Here is a 21,455-nt window from a genome sequence, read left to right as displayed (position 1 = left end):
CTGGAGACCCACATCAAGTTCCCTGCATGGAGCCTGCTTCTCCCTCTGCCTGTGTCTCTGTCTCTCTCTCTCTCTCTCTTTGTCTCTCATGAATAAATAAATAAAATCTTTAAAAAAAAAAAGAATTGCTGCCCAGTGCAAGAAGACAAGAAAATAAGTCACTAAAGATAGGGATTAGAAGGAAAAAAAACCCTCATTATTTACAGATGATATAACTGTATATATAAAAAGGAATCTAAACAAATGATTACACTAATAAGGGAATTTGACAAGTTTTTGGAAACAACCAATATACTGAACTCAAAGTCATCTTTATACATCAATAAGAACTATAAAATGGGAATAGCTGTATAAAGCCACATGAAAAAAATTATAAACTCTTATCAGAGGTATTAGCAAATTTCTCAGTAAGGTGAAGGTACAAATTATGCTCACAAATTAGAAGACTCAATTTTTTTTTAAACTAAACTCCAGACTATATTTTGATTTCACTAGTTTTTCCATCAACATCCTCTTGTTATTCAGGATCCACTCCAGCCTGCTGCATAGTATTTAGTTATGTCTTCTCAGTCTCAGGAAACCAGCCTTTTATTGTTTCTCATGCTCTTGACAATTTTCAGGAGTACTGTTTAGGTGTTTGTGGTATGTTTCTCAGTTTAAGTTTGTCTGATATTTTTCTCATGATTATATGAGAGTGTGAAATTTTGAAAAGAATAACACAGGGGTAAAATGCCCTTCTCATCAACTTCCTATCAGTGGGCATATGATAGCCTCAAGCCATCACTTTGATTATTTTTCCTAGTAATCTCATGAACTTAATTTTTTGTTGTTTTTTTCTTTTTTTATTCAAGTATAATTAACACACAGTGTTCTATTACTTTCAGGTGTACAATATAATGATTCAACAATTCAGTCAGTTCAGGACAATTTAGATCAACCTAGGACATCACTGTGATATTTAACCTGGCATGTGAGGAACAGCCAGGAAGCTCATGAGCAAAGTGAAGGAGGGAGAGATTAGTGGAAATGAAGGTGATGAATTAATGGAATACAAGAACATTTAAAGGTCTTAAAACTCATTGGGAATATTTTTTAATATTATTTATTTATTTTTAGAGAGAGAGTGCAGGTGGGGAGAGGAACAGAGGGAGACAGAGAATTCCGAGCAGACTCCCCATTGAGCATGGATGCCGACACAGGGTTCAATCCCACAACCCTTGAGATCATAACATGAGCCAAAATCAAGAGTTGAACAGTTAACCATCTGAGCCACCCAGGCATCCCAGGAATACTTTCATTGAAATGTGGAGACACTAGATAGAAGAATTTAAACAGAATAGTAGTGTAATTTTACTTTTATTTTGGAAGTATGACTCTGGCTGCTGTTTTGAAAATAAACTATAGAAGGCCAAAGGTAAGGGCGAGAAGACCAACAAGGAGGTTATTACTATTACCTAAGGTGGCCATTTGAATTAGGAAGGAAGCAGTAAAAATTGTGAGAAGATAACAAATTCAAGTTATATTTTGAAAGTAGAGTCAATAGGACTTGCTAATAGGATCAGGATTGCAAAAGAAAGAGGAGCTTAAGATGATTCCATGATTTCCTCCATTTGATGATTATGTTTAGAGGGGATCTAATTATAAGACTTGGAACCAGTCCCTGTATCTGGTTTTTATTCTGATTCTGTTATTTATCATGTCCATATCCTTCTTATCATCCAAAAATGTGTTGAATCAGGCCAAGAGCAGACCTAATGACATGGCACTAGCTTTCTTCTATTGTCATCATTCTATAAATCATGACTTTTTAAATAAGTTTATTCAATTATTTTTAATCCATCCATATTTTCAAAAATATTATATGAAATACTGTCAAAAATGGATCTGAGGCCACTTTGACTTTTTTTCAGTGAATGCATCCCTGAATGCTCATGATCAATGTGTCTTTTTTTAAACACACACAGACACACCTTTATAATCTAGTTTGTAGGATAGAAATCAAATATCTCTGTAGTTTACAAAAGGAAATCAGAGGTATAAGGTACAAATTGAATGACATTTGTTCATCTCTCCTAAACTTCACTATTCCTCAAAGATTATAACCAGATCAGTGATTATTTTCAAGTGCCTTTACATTTTCTGAAGATATTTGAGCCAGAAGACCCAAGATCTTCTCTATAATGATTTAATCTATCCTGAGTTTTTATTATCTTTTGCTTCCTGAACTTAGACTTCCTAGAAGAGAAAAATCAAAACTAATTCTTGTAGACCCTGGTTACACATAGAATTTGAGTCTAAATTCTTTAGCATGACAGCTACACATTGTCTTTCCAAACTTGATTTTGCACCACTCCCTTTGTAAATACTCATCCATTTCTTTAAGCCTTATATCTTCTTCTACCTTCCTAGCATTTCCTTCTCTTCTTTTTTGTATCACCTCTATAAACCATTGCCTGACCTCCATAGACATAGTAAGTTAGCTTTCCACAATTGTTCATAGCTTTTACACATTGTATTGTGATTGACTGATCACTCTGTGTCACTAAAACATTATTGAGGGCAACAACTGTAACTTAGTGATCTGTCTTTTACTACTAATGCTTAATCCATATTATATACTTTAAAAAATCTCCTACAAATGAGTGAATGAGCTAAAATGCTTTCCTTTTTAATTTTTAATTTCCATTAATTATACCATTAATTTCAAGAAAATGGTTTTCCCCTCCTTGGTTTCCCTAGCATTTTGAGAGCTTCGTGTATTTTACATTTTTTATCTTCTTGGCACTCGTCAGGCCTTACATTGCCTTAAGTCAGAATTTAACCCTAGTTATATGATGTTCTTTCTGTTCTTTGTAAATATACTTTTAAAATCTGAGCTTCCTGGAAATTCTATCTGTGTGCCACTTTTTTTTTTCTTTTTTTTCTTTTTTATGATAGTCACACACACAGAGAGAGAGAGAGAGGCAGAGACACAGGCAGAGGGAGAAGCAGGCTCCATGCACTGGGAGCCGGACGTGGGACTCGATCCCGGGTCTCCAGGATTGCGCCCTGGGCCAAAGGCAGGCGCTAAACCACTGCGCCACCCAGGGATCCTGCCACTTTTCTTAAGAAACATTTCTTATATTAAATATGAATAGACATTAAGGAGTTTTTGTGGCCCTATATAAGGCATCTAGGAAGAAGTAAAATAAGATAATTATATAATCCTTTTATCAGTTTTTTTTAAAAAATTATACTTTCTCTTCTAGAAATATGGAGTAGATAGACTATTCCTCCTATTAAGTAGCCAAAATCTCAACATATTACATATAAAAAAAAAAAAAAAAAAAAACAGAAGAGTCTGAAAGGTAAATAGAAGGAGACAGGCTTAGGGACCTCAGGAACTAAGCAACAATACTACAGTGAGTTCCCTGGGTTTTATTTGAGCTTATGTGCCCTCTTATACATCCCTCATAGGTCAGACTGGGTGCTAGAGAAGCCAAACCACAAAAACCTTAACACTTGCTAGTAATGGGACAATGCCTTCTTTCTCACAAGAGGCCTGCTAAAACAGAAGATTAAATAAGATTTAGTGTCTCTTCTTTTGTAATAACTTAAATGTCCAAGTTTCATTCAAAAATCATTTGTCATACCTGAACCAGAAAAACTTCAACTTAATTAGAAAAGACAATCAACAGACTAACACTGAGGTGGCAAATTACCTGACATGGATCCTCACGGATTATAGCCATGATAAAAATGTTTCAACAAGCAATTATGAACATGTTTCAACTAAAAAAATACAGTCTCAAAAAGAAGAAAAAAATGAAGATGAGTGTAGAAATAAATGAAATAGAGACTGAAAATACAGTAAAAAAGATCATTGAAACTAAGAGCTGGTTCCTTAAAAAGATTAAAATCAGTAAGCCATTAGCTCTGTTCAGCAAGAAAAAAAGAGAGAGAGCTCAAATAAATCTGAAAGGAAAGAGAAGTTAGACTAACACCAAAGAAAACAAAGGAGCATGAAAGAATACCATGAACAATTAAATACAACAAACTGAAATGGATACCATACAGTCTTCCAAAACTGAATCATAGAGAAATACAAAATCTAAATAGACCAATTACTAGCTAGGATATTGAATTAGTAATCAACAAACCTCAACAAACATAAGTCCAGATGGCTTCACTGGTGAATTCTACCAAACATTAAAAAAAAAAAAAAAAAAAAAAAGTTAATATCTTTCTCAAATTTTTCCAAAAAATTAAAGCGAAGGGAATGCTCTTTTAGAACTAATAAGCAAATTCAGTAAAGTTGCAGGGTACAAAATAAGTATATGAAAATCCATTTCATTTTTATACAATAGCAATGAACTATTAGAGAAATTAAGAAAGTCGTTCCCTTTACAATTGCATCAAAAAGAATAAAATACCTAGGAATAAATTTAACTGAGGTGAAAGACTTATACACTTTAAACTATAAGAAATTACTGAAAGAAATTGAAGAAAGCACTAATAAATGGGAAGCTGTTTTGTGCTCATGAATTGGAAGAATTAATATTGTTAAAATATCCGTATTTTCCAAAGCAGTATACACATTCGGTGTAATCCCTATCAAAATTCTAGTGGAATTTTTACAGAAATAGAACAAAGCATCCTAAAATGTTTATGAAACCACAAAAAAATGCCAGATAGTCAAAGCAATCCTGAAAAAGAAGAACAAAGCTAGAGGCATCATGCTCCCTGATTTGAAACTACACTACAAAGCTATAGGAATGAAAACAGTATAATATTGGTGTGAAAAACAGATGTGTAGATCACTGAACAGGAGAAAGCCCAGAATTAAACTCACAGATACATAATTAATTAATTTACAAGAAAGGAGGCAAGATTATACAATGAAGAAAGGACAGTCTCTTCAATAAACGGTGTGGGAAAAACTTGACAGCCACATGTAAAATAATGAAACTGGACCATTATCTTACATCACACACAAAAATTAACTCAAAATGTATTGAAGACTTGTAAGTCTAAGACCAGAAACCATAAAAAAACTACTAGAAGAAAACATAGGTGGCAAGCTCCTTAACATTAGACTCATTGATATGTATTTGGATCTGATACTAGAAACAATGACACCAAAAGAAAAAAAAAATGGGATTACATCAAACTTAAAAGTTTCTGCGTAGTAAAGGAAACCATTGACAAAATAAATGCTGAATGGGAGAAGATATTTGCAAATCATATATTCAGTGAAGAGTTAATATCCAAAGTATATAAACTCAAACAACTCAATAGCAAAAAAATTGTCCAATTAAAAATGGGCAGAGGATGACAAGAATCATCTTTCCAAAGATGGACCAACAGGTACATGGAAAGATGCTCAACAGTACTAAACAACATGGATATAGAAATAAAAACCACAATAAGATGTCAACCTATACACCTATCAAAATGGCTATTCTCAAAAAGACAAAATAAATAAGTGTTGGAGAGGATGTGAAGAAAAGGGAACCCTCATGCTTTGTTGAATGTAAATTGGTACAGCCATTATGGAAAACAGTGGAGTTTCCTAAGAAGCTTAGAAATAGAACTGCCATACAATTCAGTGACTCCACTTCCAGCTACTTATCTGAAAAAAAAGGAAAACACTAATTTGAAAAGATACATGTACCCATATGGTCACTGCAGTATGATTTGTAATAGCAAAGATATGGAAGAAAGGATCAAGTTGAAGTGGCATATTTATATATAATACTACTCAGCTATTAAAAAAAGGATGAATTCTTTCCATTTGTGACAACATAGATGGACTTCAATAATGTATTGTAGTTTTGAAAGTTGCTAAGAAAGCAAATCTAAAAAGTTCTCATCAAAAGAAAAAAGTTGTAAATACGTGTGGTGACACAGTAAATAGACTTAATGTGATGATCATTTCTCAATGTATATGCAAATGTCAAATCATTATGTTGTGCATCTAAATATAATATTGTGTAAAAAAACAAAAAATAAATATATTTTGTGTCACTACACATTTTAAAAAAAGATGGAGAAAGAGACAGTCTCTTTGTTGAAATAGAAAATTTAAAGAAGCACCAAATAGACAATTTAGAATCAGAATTCCAGGAGAAAAGAATGGGAATAGGGCTGAAAAAGTATTCAAAGAATTAATAGCTAAAAATTTCCAAAATTGGGCAAATGACATAAACCTGTACCCCAAACAGGATAAATCCAAAGAAATCCAACCCAGATTTCTATATCCAGAAAAAATATCCTTCAAGAATGAAAAAGAAATCAGGACATTTTCAAGTGAAGGAACACTAAGAGATTTTGTCAGCAGCAGATCTAGCCTAAATGAACAGTTAGGAGAAACCTGCTAAACAGAAAAGAAATGGTAAAAGATTATGAATCTTGGAATATCAGGAAGGAAGAACATGAGAAAGAGTAAAAATATGGGTATATACAATATAATTTCCTTCTAGAGTTTTCTTAATTATGTATAATGATGAAGCAAGAGTAGGGATAAATAAAATTGATGAGAGTGCCTGGGTGGCTTAGTCGGTTGAGCATCTCCCTTGGGCTTGGATCGTGATCCCAGGGTTCTGGGATTGAGTCCTGCATTAGGCTCCCTGCACAGTGGGGAGGGAATCTGCTTCTTCCTCTATCCCTACCCCCTACTGTGATCTCTCACTCTCTCAAATAAATACTTTTTAAAAAATAAAATTAAAAAAATAAAATTTAATTTTTTTAAATTTTAAAAATAAATAAAAATAAAATTAATGAAACATACAGTGAATATTAATACTTATTATAAATTGTATAATAATTTGTGTACATCCTACCTAAAGAGTTCTATATAACCAACTTTTATGATAAAGTTATGGGATATTTAGAATTATACATTAATTCCTATCTTAACACAACTATTTTCAGTTGAGTCATTATTGTTCAACATGCATTATTTTAAAGAGAATACTCTCAGATACTGAAAGCTACTTAAAATTCCTGTAAAAAAAAAAAAACTCAAGTTGAAGATACATTTCTTTTGTAAAGAAACTATATTTCTAAGCCTATATAGCACTAGTTTAGGTTTTACCTCATCTAATTTTAAAAAATGAAAGGTTTATGAAATGTGCCATACCATGTTCAAAACAATATTGCCTGACCAAATAGAACAAACCAGTAAACACAAAACTGGTAAACAATTTTGACCAAAGTAAGAAAATCATTATCAGCCACCAGAAATCACAAATCAAGATAATTCTGGCATTCCGTCAGTTAAAAAGTATCCTTTCCCATTGTGAGTGTTTAAAATGTCTTTGTGAAAATGTGCACAATAGATCTGCAACACTGCCCAGTGATGCAAGGCAACCAAGACTTCTTGATAGAATACTGGTTCAAAATCCTCAGTAAATTAAGTTCACAAATATCAAGGTTAGTAATCCTTAATAGTTCATTTAGTTGGTAACCATTAAGTCATGCATTTAAATGAAAGTTTATGTGGTGGGGCTTCAGATCCAAACAGGGAACTTCTACTCTTGAATTGTTTTAAGGCTTCTCAAGATGATCCCTGTGGCTAAATTTGAAAAATTAATCTATCAAATTGTACATGGTTGACAAAACCAACCTGCTCCTAAAGCAGAAAAAGAATACTGGAGTTTCCAAGAGAGGGGCTTGCTCTGAAGGGCAGTCTGCTTAGTTGAACTCCACTGTTTTCAGTTACTTCCTGATTCTTTTCTTTCATGAGCGCTGTCTGCTGCACTGCTCTTCTTGTGTTCTTTTTTGCGCATTCCATTTGTAAACTACTACCAATGTGAAAAACAAACACAAGGGGAAGAGTGTAGGGTGTTTTGATCATCTCGCTACTAAAACTTCCAAGAAGATAGCAATATGTGAAATCTCCAGCTGTTATAAAAAGAGATTAACAGTGTTTTTGCTTACAAAATAGAGTAGCTGCAACTTAGGTTTTTAGAATGCAAATTGCTCAGTGAAGTGTTTCCTCTCTAGTTACTCAAGAATGACCAAGAAATAGTGAAGCAAAGGCCATTTACTGTCACTTAGTTAGTGGAAGCACACTATTTATGCCAGTGAGTTACTTTAAAGACTTTTTTTTAAATAGGGAAAAACAGAGAAGAAAGTGATCAATAACATTTAACCATGCTAGAGACCAGCACATGGGACTCTGATATTCACAGATCTGTAGCATAGTGTAAATCAATAATCTAAGTATATTTGAAAATATAACGTGCCATTGAAATGTTAATTTTGTAATAAGTACCTTTAAAAAGCTATTTTTGGCTGTGAATGAAATCTCGTTAGGATCAAGTTCTTAGAAGGAATATATAGAAGAAACAATATTTTTATTGTAGATATTAAGTAAGCTACTACATGTGCACTTTCAAAAATAAATAAAACTAGGTTAATTAAGTACTGTTGTGTGTAGGGAAGATAGTATAACTTGGCAGTGCTCCAACATATCTATATTCATAAGAGTTTCTTGTGGTTCAGCACAAAACTCATGCTTGTGTCAATTAAACGTTTTTAAATATATACTCTTGTTTTTAAATATATACTCTTATTTATGAAACACCTGTTCTTATAGGCCTCTCATAATTTGAGTTTTAAAAAAGCATGTAAAACTGATCTGATGATGTAAAATAGTGTTCAGTATGTTTTTCTTATTTTTTTTAATTGATGAGCTGAAAAGAATGATACCAATAATGAGTAAAACATTTTTCTGACTTGAAGTTTAAAACTCCATAGAAATTTACCTGTTTACAAAAATGCCAAGGAAATGAAAGCTTATTTATGATAAAAATATTTAAAATCCTGATGTTACTCTAGCAAAAAGGCTGTCTTAGGCACAGGTTATAACAAAATACTATAAATAATCTTATGCAAAGAATATATCAATCACTATGTAACTCATCATTGAACCATTTTATACTTACCTCTCAAAAATCAGTTTAACCTACTCTTTGAACTTTTCAACCAAAGGTAGTATGTAATGTAGAAAAAGCTCAGCACATGCTTTCTGGTCTTCATTATACCACTATGTCTCTTGAATTCCACTTTTGCATCTGTAAAATGAAAAGACTGGCCCAGACAACCACAGAGATATTTTTTTAGCTGTACTTATAAGAGAATCCAATTTCATTTGCACTAAATATATACCTCTAGTATTTAATTACCTCTATCTAAGCATTAAGAGATGACAGTAATGAAGGAATAATCCCTTCAATGTGTTGTATAACTCATTTATAATACATTCAGATTCATTTGTCATTGCTTGTACTTCATTTTCCATTATCTCTGCTGAGTGATTTAAATTATTTTTGTGTGAATGGGAAACATTTTCATGTTTATATATGTAAGCTATGTATGTAAGCTTACATAGCTTTGTATAGCTTTGTATGTAAGCTATACAAAGAGGTATACTCAGAGATGTGTCCATACCCCTATGCCTACTACCCCCACCCCCATTTTCCCTATAGTTAATAAATTTGTTTCTTAAAAGGTAAAGTTTATTCTGAACATATGTATATACTAGAAGTGAACAAAAAAATTATATTATATATATAATATATAATATAAACTTATATAAATTATATACAATACATAATATATAATTATATATTATACAATATATAAATTGTATATATATAGAGAGAGAGACAGAGAGAGAGACAGAGAGAGAGAGAGGATAATGAGACCAAAATTCCTCCCTATCAGAGAAAGAGGTTATAAACAAGGAAAAGTGAGAAGGCTAGAATAAATCCTATATTTTTCTATTGGAATCAGAGTTGTCAATGAACTCATGGTTCTTAATTTATATAAGATAGATAGATACAAAAATATAGATGGGGTATATGCAGGTATTAGTATACATGCATCTATTTCCTAATTCTGTCTTCTGAGAATGCCTGTGGACAGTAATACCCAGTAGCAGTAAGTATACCTAGTGCCCAGATCTGGGATTCAAATACCATTCACCAATAAAAGGTGCCAAAACTCTTTGCATAAATGGCTGATTCTACAACTGAGGTAGGGAAAATGTAAAGTAAGCTCAGAACAACAAGTAAGAGTATTTTTTAAAAGTCAACCTGTGAAAAGGGCACAAGAGCCAACCAAGGGAGTGCCTGTTGACCAAATTTGGAACAATTTTAGCAGCAAAATAAATAATGATAGTACTGGATTATAATCATAAATATCCACACATCCATATTGATATAAATAATAAATACATGGGAGAGAAGGAAAATAATTCTTATAGTAGAATTTCAGTTATAAATTACGAAGTAATTAGGAAAATGGAAAATCATTGTTAGGCAAACACCATGGTAATAATTGTTGCAGGCCAGAACCATCAGTGGGGGCGCCTGGGTGGCTCAGTTGGTTAGGTGTCCAACTTGGTTTTGGCTCGGGTCATGATCTCATGGGTCTTTAGATCAAGCCCTGTGTCAGGCTCAGCAGGGAGTCTGCTTGAAGATTCTCTCCCTTTGCCTCTCCCCCCACTCAGACATGCTTGTGCTTTCTTTCTCCAATAAATAAATAAGTCATTAATAAAAAAGAATCCTCAATGAATGCTAAAATTGGTGAAAGTATATGAAAAAAGGATATTTGTATAGTATCAAAGTATTTCCTCACCAGATAATTATTAATCGTAACTATATAATAACTAGTATAAAGAAACCTGACAGATACCTTAACCAGGTGATCAAGGTTAATGTCCCAATAAGAAGATACAGTGACATTATATACCACTGGTGAGATCTATTCACAAAGGCATATCACTTCAGTGGTATTCTTGTTCATAGTGCATTTCCTCATCTGATCATTAGAAAATGTCAGGGATTCAAATTGAGGGCACCCTACAAAATCTTCAGTTGTGGTAAGGTCATAGAAAAGCAAAGACTAGAAGCAACTTCTCAGACGTGATTGGATTGTAAGATTTTGGAGAAGGCTCTAGAAACCTGACAAATGCACTATGGGTCCCGAACAGGTTTCTAAACCAGAAAAGACAGAGCATTAGTGGTAAAATTGACATAAGTCAAATAAGGTCTGTATGTTAGTTAATAGTATTGTATTAACACTAATTTAATGGTTTCCGTAAGAGTATTGTGATTCTGTAAGATATTCTCGTTAAGGGAAGCTGATTGAAGGGTATACTGGAAGTCTGTGCTAGTTTTACATTTTTTTCTGTAAGTCTAAAATTATTTTAAATTTAAGTTCTTAAAAATCCTGATCAGAAAGAAGCAAAACTCCCATTCCTTCCTTTTCTCAAGATTGCTTTGGCTATATAGGGCCTTTTAAGATTGCTTTTTCCTATTTCTGTAAAATTAAAAAAAAAATGCCATTGAAATGTTGGTAGGGATTTCATTGAATCTAGAGAGAGGCTCTGGATGGTATGGACATTTTAACAATATTAATTCTTAATTCATGAACATTGAGTATCTTTCCATTTACTTGTATCATATTCAGTTTTTTGTATCAGTGTCTTATAGTGTATCAGTGTCTTATAGTCACCTTGTATACTGTGGACTTGCTAATTCTAGGAATTTTTTTGTAGATTCTTTAGGATTTCTACATAAACAATCTTCTCAAGTAGCGACAGTTTTATTTCTTCCTTTCTAATCCATATGCTTTTTATTCCTGTTTATTGACATAAGATGTCAGGAGTGGTGAGAGTAGACATTTTCCTTTTTCCTAATCTTAGAGGGAAACTATTCAGTCTTTTACCTTTAATTATAATGTTAACATTAGATTTGTTGTAAATGCCTTTTATCAAATTGAGTAACTTTCTACTCCTAGTTTGCTGAGAGTTTTCATCATGAATAGATGTTGAATTTTTTTCTGTCAGTTGATACAATCATGTGGTTTTGCTTCTTTAGTCTGTTAATATAGTGAATGCAGTAATGGATTTTCAAATATTGGACCAGCCTGAGATTCCCTGGAAAGCCCCACTCAGTCCTTTTCCTTTTACATATTGGTCAATTCGACAATTTTGTTGAAAATTTTTAGGTCCATTTTCATGAGGGATATTGGTCTATAGTTTTCTTTCTTTTTTCTACTATTTTTATTTGGTTTTGGTATCAGGAAAATGCTAGCCTCATAAAATGAATTGGAAAGTGTTCCTTTATTTTTTATTTTCTTGGAAAGATTATTTTAAATTAGTATTATTTCTTGTTTAAAGGTCTGGCAAAATTTGCAAGGAAAACCATCTGGGCCTGGAGTTTTGTTTTGGGGGAAGATTTTAAACCACAAATTCAATTTTTAAAACCGTTACAGGAATACTCAGGTTAGCTTTTCTTATTTCAGATTAGTTTTAACACTTTCTAGTTATTGAGGAATTGCTCCATTTCAGTTTTCAAATGTATGAGTGTAGAGATGTTCACTTTATAGGACTGTATTAAGGAAAATGCTTACAATTACATAACACTCACTATATGCCAGGTAAAGTACTAAGCGCATACTATAGTTAATTTAATCCTCAATAGCTAACCTAAGAAATGCTATTATATATAATATATAGCATATATTATATATACTATATATTATAAATATATTATATAAAATATATAGTATATATTATACTATATTATTTTATATATATTATATAAGAAATACTCCAAGTTTATATTATATAAAATGATTATGCATTGTCTACAGATTTCTTAATGGGCATGCAAAATTTTTCATTTTAAGTGTAAATACTTGAAAACAATTTCTGGCATATCAAATATATTGGCTTTTTAACATTCTTATATATGAGATCCATAGCAATTTAACACCTATCATTCAATTTTTAAAAAAATAATAAGGTCTTCTTTAAGAGTCAAATGTGTTAAATCATGTTTACTCCTTGAACTCAGAGTATTCCCTTATTATCCTTTTACTACCTCCTAGCTCTGTAGTGACATTCCCTTTTCATTCCTGATGTTAATTGTTTGTGGCTAGCCTCTATTTATCAGTATTGCTAATGGCTTGTTAATTTTATTGATCTTTTCAAAGAACTAGGTTTCTTTTTCATTGTTTCTCTCTCTTTCTCTCTCTCTGTCTCTTTCGTTGTATTGCTCTCTGCTCTTTATTTCTTCCTTCTGCTTGCTCTGGACATATTTTGGTCTTTTTTTCTGTTTTTTAACATAGAAGTTTAGAATTTTGATTTGAGAACTTTTGTGTAACATAATAAGCATTTAATACTTTAAATTTCCCTTAACACTGCTTTATGTACATCCCACAAATTTTGATGCGGTATTTTTCATTTTTCTCTTTGACCCAGGGGTTCTTTAGAATTATGTTCATTAATTCCCAAAGTGTTTGGAGATTTTCTTATCTTTTTGCTACTGATATCTAGTTTATTATGGTCAGAGAACATACTTTGTATGATTTCATTTAAGTTTAAGTTTTTGTTATATAATCTTGGATATGGTCTGTCTTCATTAGTATTCTATGTGTATTTGAAAAGAATGTGTAGTCTGCTGTTGGGTGGAATGTTCTACAAATGTCAATTGAATGGAGTAGTTGTTAGTGTTGCTTGGATCATTTATATCCTTGGTGAGTTTCTGCTTGTTCTGTTAATTAATGTGAGAAGAGTATTGAAGTCTCCAGGTATATACATAGATTTTTCTCTATTCTGTTGGGCACATATTTTGAAGCTGTGTTGTTAGATTGTTTTGACCTTCTTATTATGTAATGTTTCTCTAGATTTCTGGTAATTTTCTTAGCTGCAAAGTCTACTTTTCTGATGTAAAATAGTCACTTTGGGTTTCTTTTGATTAATCTTTACACAGTATATATTTTCCAACTTTTTACTTTAACCTGTCTATATTATGTTTGAGATAATTTTTTTGTAGAGTGCTATAAATGGGGCTTGGTTTTTTAAAAATCTATTCTAACAGTCTTAATCCTTTACATTGGCTCATTTAGACCATTTACACATAATGTAAGTTTTGATGTTTGGATTAGGTCTATCATTGTATTATTTGCTTTCTGTTTTTCCCTGTTTTTAATTCTTCTGTTTCTTCTTTCCTGCCTTCTTTTGAATCATTTGAATATTTTTAGTGTTCTATTTCCATTTGTTTATTTCATTTTTACTATAGCTTTTTGTATAGATGTTTTGTAGTTGCTCTGTAAATGAAAATGTATATATACCTAACTTCTCATAGTCTACTTAGAATTAAGTATTTCACCACTCCAAGTAAAATATAGAAACTTTACGCTCATATGGATTCCATTACCCTCCTTCCTTTATGTTACAGTTGTCATGTATACTACATCATAGCTTGTGTCCTCTTTCATTCCTGACATTTCAAATTTTCATCTAATATTACTTCGTGTTCTTTCTGAAGATCTTCCTTTAGTAATATATCAAGTTTGCTGGCAGTATACTTTATTCACTTTCCTTCATCTGAGAATATCTTTATTTTGCCTTTGTTTCTAAAGTATATTTTCACTGGATATAGAATTTGCGATTGACAGGTATTTTTTCCTTTTAGCACTCTAACAATGTGCCATTGCCTTATGAAATATTTCATTTCTAATGATAAATTTGCTTTGTTTTAAATCATTATTTCCTTAAAGTTCTATATCATTTTTTCTCTTTTCAGAATTTTTTTGACCTTTAGTTTCAGAGTTTGACTGATAATCTAGGCCTGGATATGGGGGCCTTTATCCTGTTTGAGATTCAGTTAACTTATCTATTTATTGGTTTGTGTTTTTTATTAAATCTGGGAAGTTTTTAGACTAATTCTTCAACTATTTTTTCTGTACTATACTCTTTTTTCTCTTTCTGGAACTCCAATGGCTGAATGTTAGATATTTTATTATTGTTCTACACACTGATACTCTGTTTTTAAAAGTATTTTCAGGGATCCCTGGGTGGCGCAGCGGTTTGGCGCCTGCCTTTGGCCCAGGGCGCGATCCTGGAGACCCGGAATTGAATCCCACGTCAGGCTCCCGGTGCATGGAGCCTGCTTCTCCCTCTGCCTGTGTCTCTGCCTCTCTCTCTCTCTCTCTCTCTCTGTGTGACTATCATAAATAAATAAAATTAAAAAAAAAAAAAGTATTTTCACTTTGTTGTCCAAACTGGATAATTTCCATTTACCTATCATCAAATTCACTGGTCTTCTTTCATCTCCATTTTGCTATTGAATCCATCCAGTGATTTAAAAAAATTTTTTTCTTACTGTATTTTTAATTCTATATTTCCTTTGGGTTGTTATCTATACCTTCTTTTTGTTGATAAGAATTTGCCTAGACCTTTTATCTCTCCCATTTTTTTCGAGTGTTCATCCTTAGGCCTTGGAGTACTGTCATAATTAATAGCTGCTTAAAGCTGGTTTCTGAAAGTTTCAACATCTGTGTCTTCTCATATTGCCATCTTTTGATTACCTTTTGCTCCAGAAGTTGAGATTTTCCTGGTTCTTCATGTGCTAAGTAATTTTGGATTGTATCCTGGACATTTTTAATATTATGAGATTCTTGGTCTTATTTAAATATTGTGGAGCATTTTGGTATTTTTGGCTTAGCAAGCAACTTATCCAGTTGTATCAGACTATAATTTCTAAATAACTTTCTGTGGGTTTTGGTTCCAATATCAGTTCAGTTTTCAAAGACTTTACAGTGCTTTTTGGATCGGCGCCCTATATTGGCCATTCTGGGACATGATTAATGGTCTTATCCTTACTTCAGTTCTCAAAGCCTGTGGTCAGATCCACACATGGGAAGTTTGGATATGAAACCAGAAGTTCACATGCAGTGTTATCGGGTTGCTTTCCTGTGCAACTCCCTATCCATGATCTCCCTAGTACCTTCAGTTCCGTGGGACTGCCCTTGTCAGTTCTCTATCCAAAAATCTAGGATTTCCTTGATCATACGTTGCCACATACTTCCTGCAACTGTGCCTGCAGGAAGAGGTGAAAGATGGTGAGAGAGATTTTTTTTTTTAAGGAATCAATCCCCTTTTTTTTTTTTTGTATATTTTTTATTGGAGTTCAGTTTGCCAATGTATAGCATAACACCCAATGCTCATCCTGTCAAGTGCACCCCTCAGTGCCCGTCACTCAATCACCCCAACCCCCAGCCCACCTCCCTTTCCACCACCCCTTGTTCGTTTTCCAGAGTTAGGAGTCTCTCATGTTCTGTCACCCTCACTGATATTTCCCACTCATTTTCAGTGAGAGAAAATTTGATGGAAAATTGTACCATCCTCTTGGGGCCACTGTTTCTCTGAGTGGATAAGAAGGTTCCCCATTCTTGGCATTTTAGGTATCTTTACTTTCCTGGTTTCTCCATGATCTCAGCTACTACGTGGGGATGATCTAGGGACTGGAACACAAGAGAATCAAGGAAAAAAAATGATTTTTCCCTTCTTTGGGGCCTTTCTTGTTCTGTGAGCCTAGATTAGAGTGTTCTTTGTGGAGTTTTTCTCTGCTCTGCTCCCATGCTCACTTCTAAATCTAGGCTGCCTTGAATCCAGACTAGAGAGTAGGAGAAATTACTCAGTGATTCAGTGGTACTTTGAATTCTTGTCATGTCGCCTTCCCTGGTCTTTCTAATATGGGTTACCTTTTAGAGTCTTCAAATAACTTCTTAAATTCTCCCCAGGTTGTTCTAGCTGCATTCAGTGGGACACACAGGGTGGTTTGTGTTCATTTTATCTTAACAATATCTAACCTCCGTTACATGTTTTTTTTTTACCTTTGTTTAAGTTAACATGTATTCGTGGAGACTGTGAATTACATTTACTGTGACTTTGATAGTTACACCAAAAATATATGCATATATGTAGAAACTAGAGGACACAAGAGAGAAAAATGAAGCCACTTGAGAATACTCTGAAAAAGTACACAGTAAAAAAATAATTTTTAATTAAAGTTTGAACACTTTATGTTTGAATTCAGAAATCTATTGGCATTTACTTCAGAGCAGCGTGAAGGACAGCTTACAGAATGAGATAAATGTGAACTGATCTTTAAAGAATCGAATTAGTAAAAGTTTTTCAGATGGAATAGGTAACAGCATTCTAGATAGAGGGGTCAACTTGAGAAAAGACAGGTAGGTATAAATGTGCATGGCATCTGTGCATGTGTGTTATAGAGGAAGAGATGAAAGCAGGAAAGGAAAATCTGGTTCAGTTACCCACTTCTTATTCTTTATTAGAAATTGCTATAAAATCTTCCCACAAACACATTTGAAATGGTTAAAAACACACTGGTATGAATTTAAAATGAAAGTTTTAGAATTTTCAACGTGTGCTTAGTAACCAGTCTGTACTTTGAGCTATTCTATCCTGCCATTGGCATTAAGCCTTCTGGATTTTTGATTAAAATGAATTGCATTTACCATTCTTGCTTTTACTTACAGGAATGACATGGCAAAATAAACAAGTGCTATCCATTTGATCTAAATTTGTGATATCAGGCATTGACTTATTTTTCACTTAAACTATTAATTTTGAGATAATTATAGATTTCCAAGTAATTCACAAATAGATCTAGATTCACAAATAATTCAGAGGTCCTGTTGTATACCCTTTACTCTGTTTTCACCAGTGGTAACATCTTACAAAACTTTAGTGCAGTATGAAACCAGAATATCCACATTGATATAGACAAGATAGAGCAATGCTATATACTCCCACCTACCTTCCTGTCCCAACTCTAACCCCTCACAACCACACACCTCTTCTCCATTTTAAAAAATTTGTTACTTCAAGAATGTTATACAAATGGAATCATACCGTTATATAATCTTTTGGATTGATTTTTTTTCACCTTCCATAATTTCTTGAGAGATTCATCTGAATTGTTGGATGTATCAATAAATTGTCCTTTTTGATTTCTGAGTAGTATTTCATGACTTATTTTTCAGCTATATTTTGCCATTATTTGAAAAAAGAAAGTCTTGTCATTTGAGAGTTTTTCCTCATTTGTGTATTTGCTTTGGAATTTAAACTAAAAGTAAAAGCCTTAGGAGCATTCTAGTTTACCTTTCTAAATTGCATTTAGGTTAGTCGGTCACAATGTGTTGACATTAGTAAGTCTTGCAGGAGAGAAAATCTTATGCACAAGGAGATTCTCTTACTTTACTACCCTTATGTTTTCTAAGCTCTCAGAGCTTAGAAATAGGGGACACATAGAGGAGAAGGCTACTTGAACAGTGTAGTTAGCCATTTCAGTCCACCCTTGTGCTGATCCATGGGTGAAGCAGAAAGGAGCCTGCTCCTGGCAGCACTCTATAGTGAAAGAAGTATGTTTATGCTACAGACCAACATTAGGATATTTTCTATTCCCATTAGACAATATGATTTTAGTTGCTTAACCAAAATTCCAGCCCCAGGGATGAGAGAAGGAATGGAGACATCCAGTTTTTAAATCATAGTAAAGAAGTCTAGGACAAAATTCTGAAGTATGTTAAATAAAGTATGTTAAATAAAGTATGTTAAATGTTTATGTTTTGTTATGAAGTTAAATGCTTATGTTATGTTATGAAGTATGTTAAATCGAAGGAGCCTAGATTTTTATCCTGAGCAGAAATGAAGAAATCACTTAATTGAATTGCAGATTTTTAATTAGCTATAATAACTATAAGTAGAAAAATTAGTTATGTCCGAAATACCATTTTAACTTTGAATATCACTGTCATCTTCCATCTTTGTAAGTAAAAACTCCAGCTATCTTAATTTTCATTTGAGGAGAAATAAAGAGTATAGATTGATCAACAGTAAATGAATGAATATATTACCATCATATAATTATCCAATTGTCATAGTCTTTATTATTTTAGTTTAAGTAGATGCTTCAGAGAGAGAGAAAAAAAAAAGATGTTAGAGATATGCAAACACTTAGCCAATACTGGTGTTTGTCTTACTATAGTATAAACACTTTAACATGAGGTTTTTAATTGTCATTTTGCTGATAGCAAGTATAAAATGAGAATTATTTATCAGACGTTAATCTCTTCATTACCTACTTTAGACCGTGTTTTTATGCTGGTCTAAAGAGGTTTATACATATTTTAACTATTTTTCACATAGTGATCATCTTTAAGTACTAATATAAAGTTAATGAGTAAAGAAAATCTGCTGAATAAATAAATCCAGCTGATAATCCAAGGCACTTACAGAAAAATATGCTTAATGTGAGCAAAGATTTTACTTGATTAGTGTTCTATTTCTCAATTCAATTATCAAACTTAGGGGAAATCTAAATCAAGATTTTTGACTGACATTCAATGGGATTTGATTGGGGTGCAGATTAACTACATGATGTGATGTTTTAGCATGTCTTTCTAAGTATTCTGATCATAATTATATATATTCTGCTAGTTTTTTTAAAGCAGTTTTTAACTCCTTGATGTCTTTTATATCTATACATGTCCTTAATAAACATTATAATAAATAAAATATACCTGAATATACAAAACATACTTTTTGCTTGCCAAAATGATATGCCTATTTACTCTGATCTTATTCTGTATAGAATACTACAGTCAGCTCACTATAAGCCTTAGGTAGCAAAGGAGGACAACTGGCATCTAAAAATGTTTACCAGTACTATTATTATGATGGTTTATCAGTAGTTAGAATAGTGACTAGAGTGAAAGATAAAGTAGTGCCGTAGGTGTTTGCTCTGGACACAGTGAAGTTTAGTATGGTCTTCTCTCTAGTTGATTGTCTGATACTCTAGTCATACAGGCAAGGCTGGAGTTGAAAGTAGGTTTTACAGCCATTCATACCTGAATTCAAATTCCTGGGACACCTGGGTGGCTCAGTGGTTGAGCATCTGCCTTTGGCTTAGGGCATGATCAATCCCAGGATCCCAGGATCGAGTCCCACATCAGGTTCCCTGCATGTCCAATTTTCCCAGCACCATTTATTGAAGAGACTGTCTTTCTTCCAATGGATAGTCTTTCCTCCTTTATCGAATATTAGTTGCCCATAAAGTTCAGGGTCCACTTCTGGATTCTCTATTCTGTTCCATTGATCTATATGTCTGTTTTTGTGCCAGTACCACACTGTCTTGATGACCACAGCTTTGTAGTACAACCTGAAATCTGGCATTGTGATGCCCCCAGATATGGTTTTCTTTTTTAAAATTCCCCTGGCTATTCGGGGTCTTTTCTGATTCCACACAAATCTTAAAATAATTTGTTCTAACTCTCTGAAGAAAGTCCATGGTATTTTGATAGGGATTGCATTAAACGTGTATATTGCCCTGGGTAACATTGACATTTTCACAATATTAATTCTGCCAATCCATGAGCATGGAATATTTTTCCATCTCTTTGTGTCTTCCTCAATTTCTTTCAGAAGTGTTCTATAGTTTTGAGGGTATAGATCCTTTACATCTTTGGTTAGGTTTATTCCTAGGTATCTTATGCTTTTGGGTGCAATTGTAAATGGGATTGACTCCTTAATTTCTCTTTCTTCAGTCTCATTGTTAGTGTATAGAAATGCCACTGACTTCTGGGCATTGATTTTGTATCCTGCCACGCTACCGAATTGCTGTATGAGCTCTAGCATGGAGCCTGCTTCTTCCTCTGCCTCTGTCTCTGCCTGTCTCTCTCTGTGTCTCTCATGAATAAATAAATAAAATCTTTTAAAAAAAATTCCTCTTCTACTAATAGCAGTGTGTCTTTGGGCTGTTTAACCTCTTCAAGCCTGAAGTTTTGGGTTTCTTTTTTTTTTTCCACTTATAAAATAGGTAGTTATGAAGGTTAAAGGAAATAAGTTTATAAAGCATCTAGCACAGTGCCTAAAACATGGAAACTTGTGTTTTGCAGAAGAAATTTTTAAAAAGGAATCCTGCTACCTAGAGGTAGAACTCCTCTCCCAAAAAAACACTAAAATCCCAGTATGTGTATAATTCTAATGCATGTATAATTCCAGGATTATATAGAAATCTTCACTAATTTTGCTTCTTTAAGATACCTTTGTGAGTTTGGTAAAACTGTCTGCTAGACCTCTTTTTAAAAAGTTCACTTTTCAAGGGTACATTACTTCTAAAAGGGAAGAAAATCCAAATTAAATATAATCTAAAAGTTCCTTTTCATATTTCTAGATGTTAAAAATGTTTGTGCCACATGGATCTATTTTAATCCTTTGTTCTTTGATTTTAGCAGGAAAGGAAGGACAAGAAATCCTGGGGCCTGAAGCTCAGGCAGATGAAGCGAGATGTGCAGGTACTCTCTCCTTGTTTTCTTTCATACTGTAGTCTTTGAACAAGGTCTTTTGTGTCACTGGTTTTTGCATTTGTGAGTCATGAATTTAATCTATTTCCTCCTCTTTTATCTTGACCTCTTTCAGTGTTTCAGTACCCAAGCATATAGGACACTATATAAAAGTTTGAAGTTTATATTCTTTAAATACAGTATAAATTTGCAGATTCATCTAACAGAGCATACTTTCCATTTTATAAGGATGACAAGTACAACCTACAGATAAACCTAAAAAATAAGTGTTTAAATCATGATTT

The 21,455-nt window shown here is 33.0% G+C and overlaps 1 protein-coding gene across 5 annotated transcripts in view; it reads left to right on the top strand.

Annotated features, from left to right (window-relative positions):
* ZEB1 (zinc finger E-box binding homeobox 1) overlaps positions 1–21,455 on the top strand; it is a 181,114-nt gene that overhangs the window by 129,332 nt on the left and 30,327 nt on the right. For 4 of the 5 annotated variants that reach the window (XM_038529893.1, XM_038529889.1, XM_038529891.1 and 1 more), the window contains one exon: positions 21,100–21,162. In XM_038529893.1, coding sequence (XP_038385821.1) covers positions 21,100–21,162 — 63 coding nt within the window. The remainder of the gene's footprint in view (positions 1–21,099; positions 21,163–21,455) is intronic. The other variant, XM_038529890.1, reaches the window with a different exon arrangement.

The sequence above is a fragment of the Canis lupus genome, chromosome 2, assembly GCF_011100685.1.
Source record: "Canis lupus familiaris isolate Mischka breed German Shepherd chromosome 2, alternate assembly UU_Cfam_GSD_1.0, whole genome shotgun sequence".
In the NCBI taxonomy this organism is placed as follows: domain Eukaryota; kingdom Metazoa; phylum Chordata; class Mammalia; order Carnivora; family Canidae; genus Canis; species Canis lupus.
The sequence above is the reverse complement of the archived record's forward strand: the minus strand, read 5'-3'. Positions and strand labels throughout refer to the sequence as shown.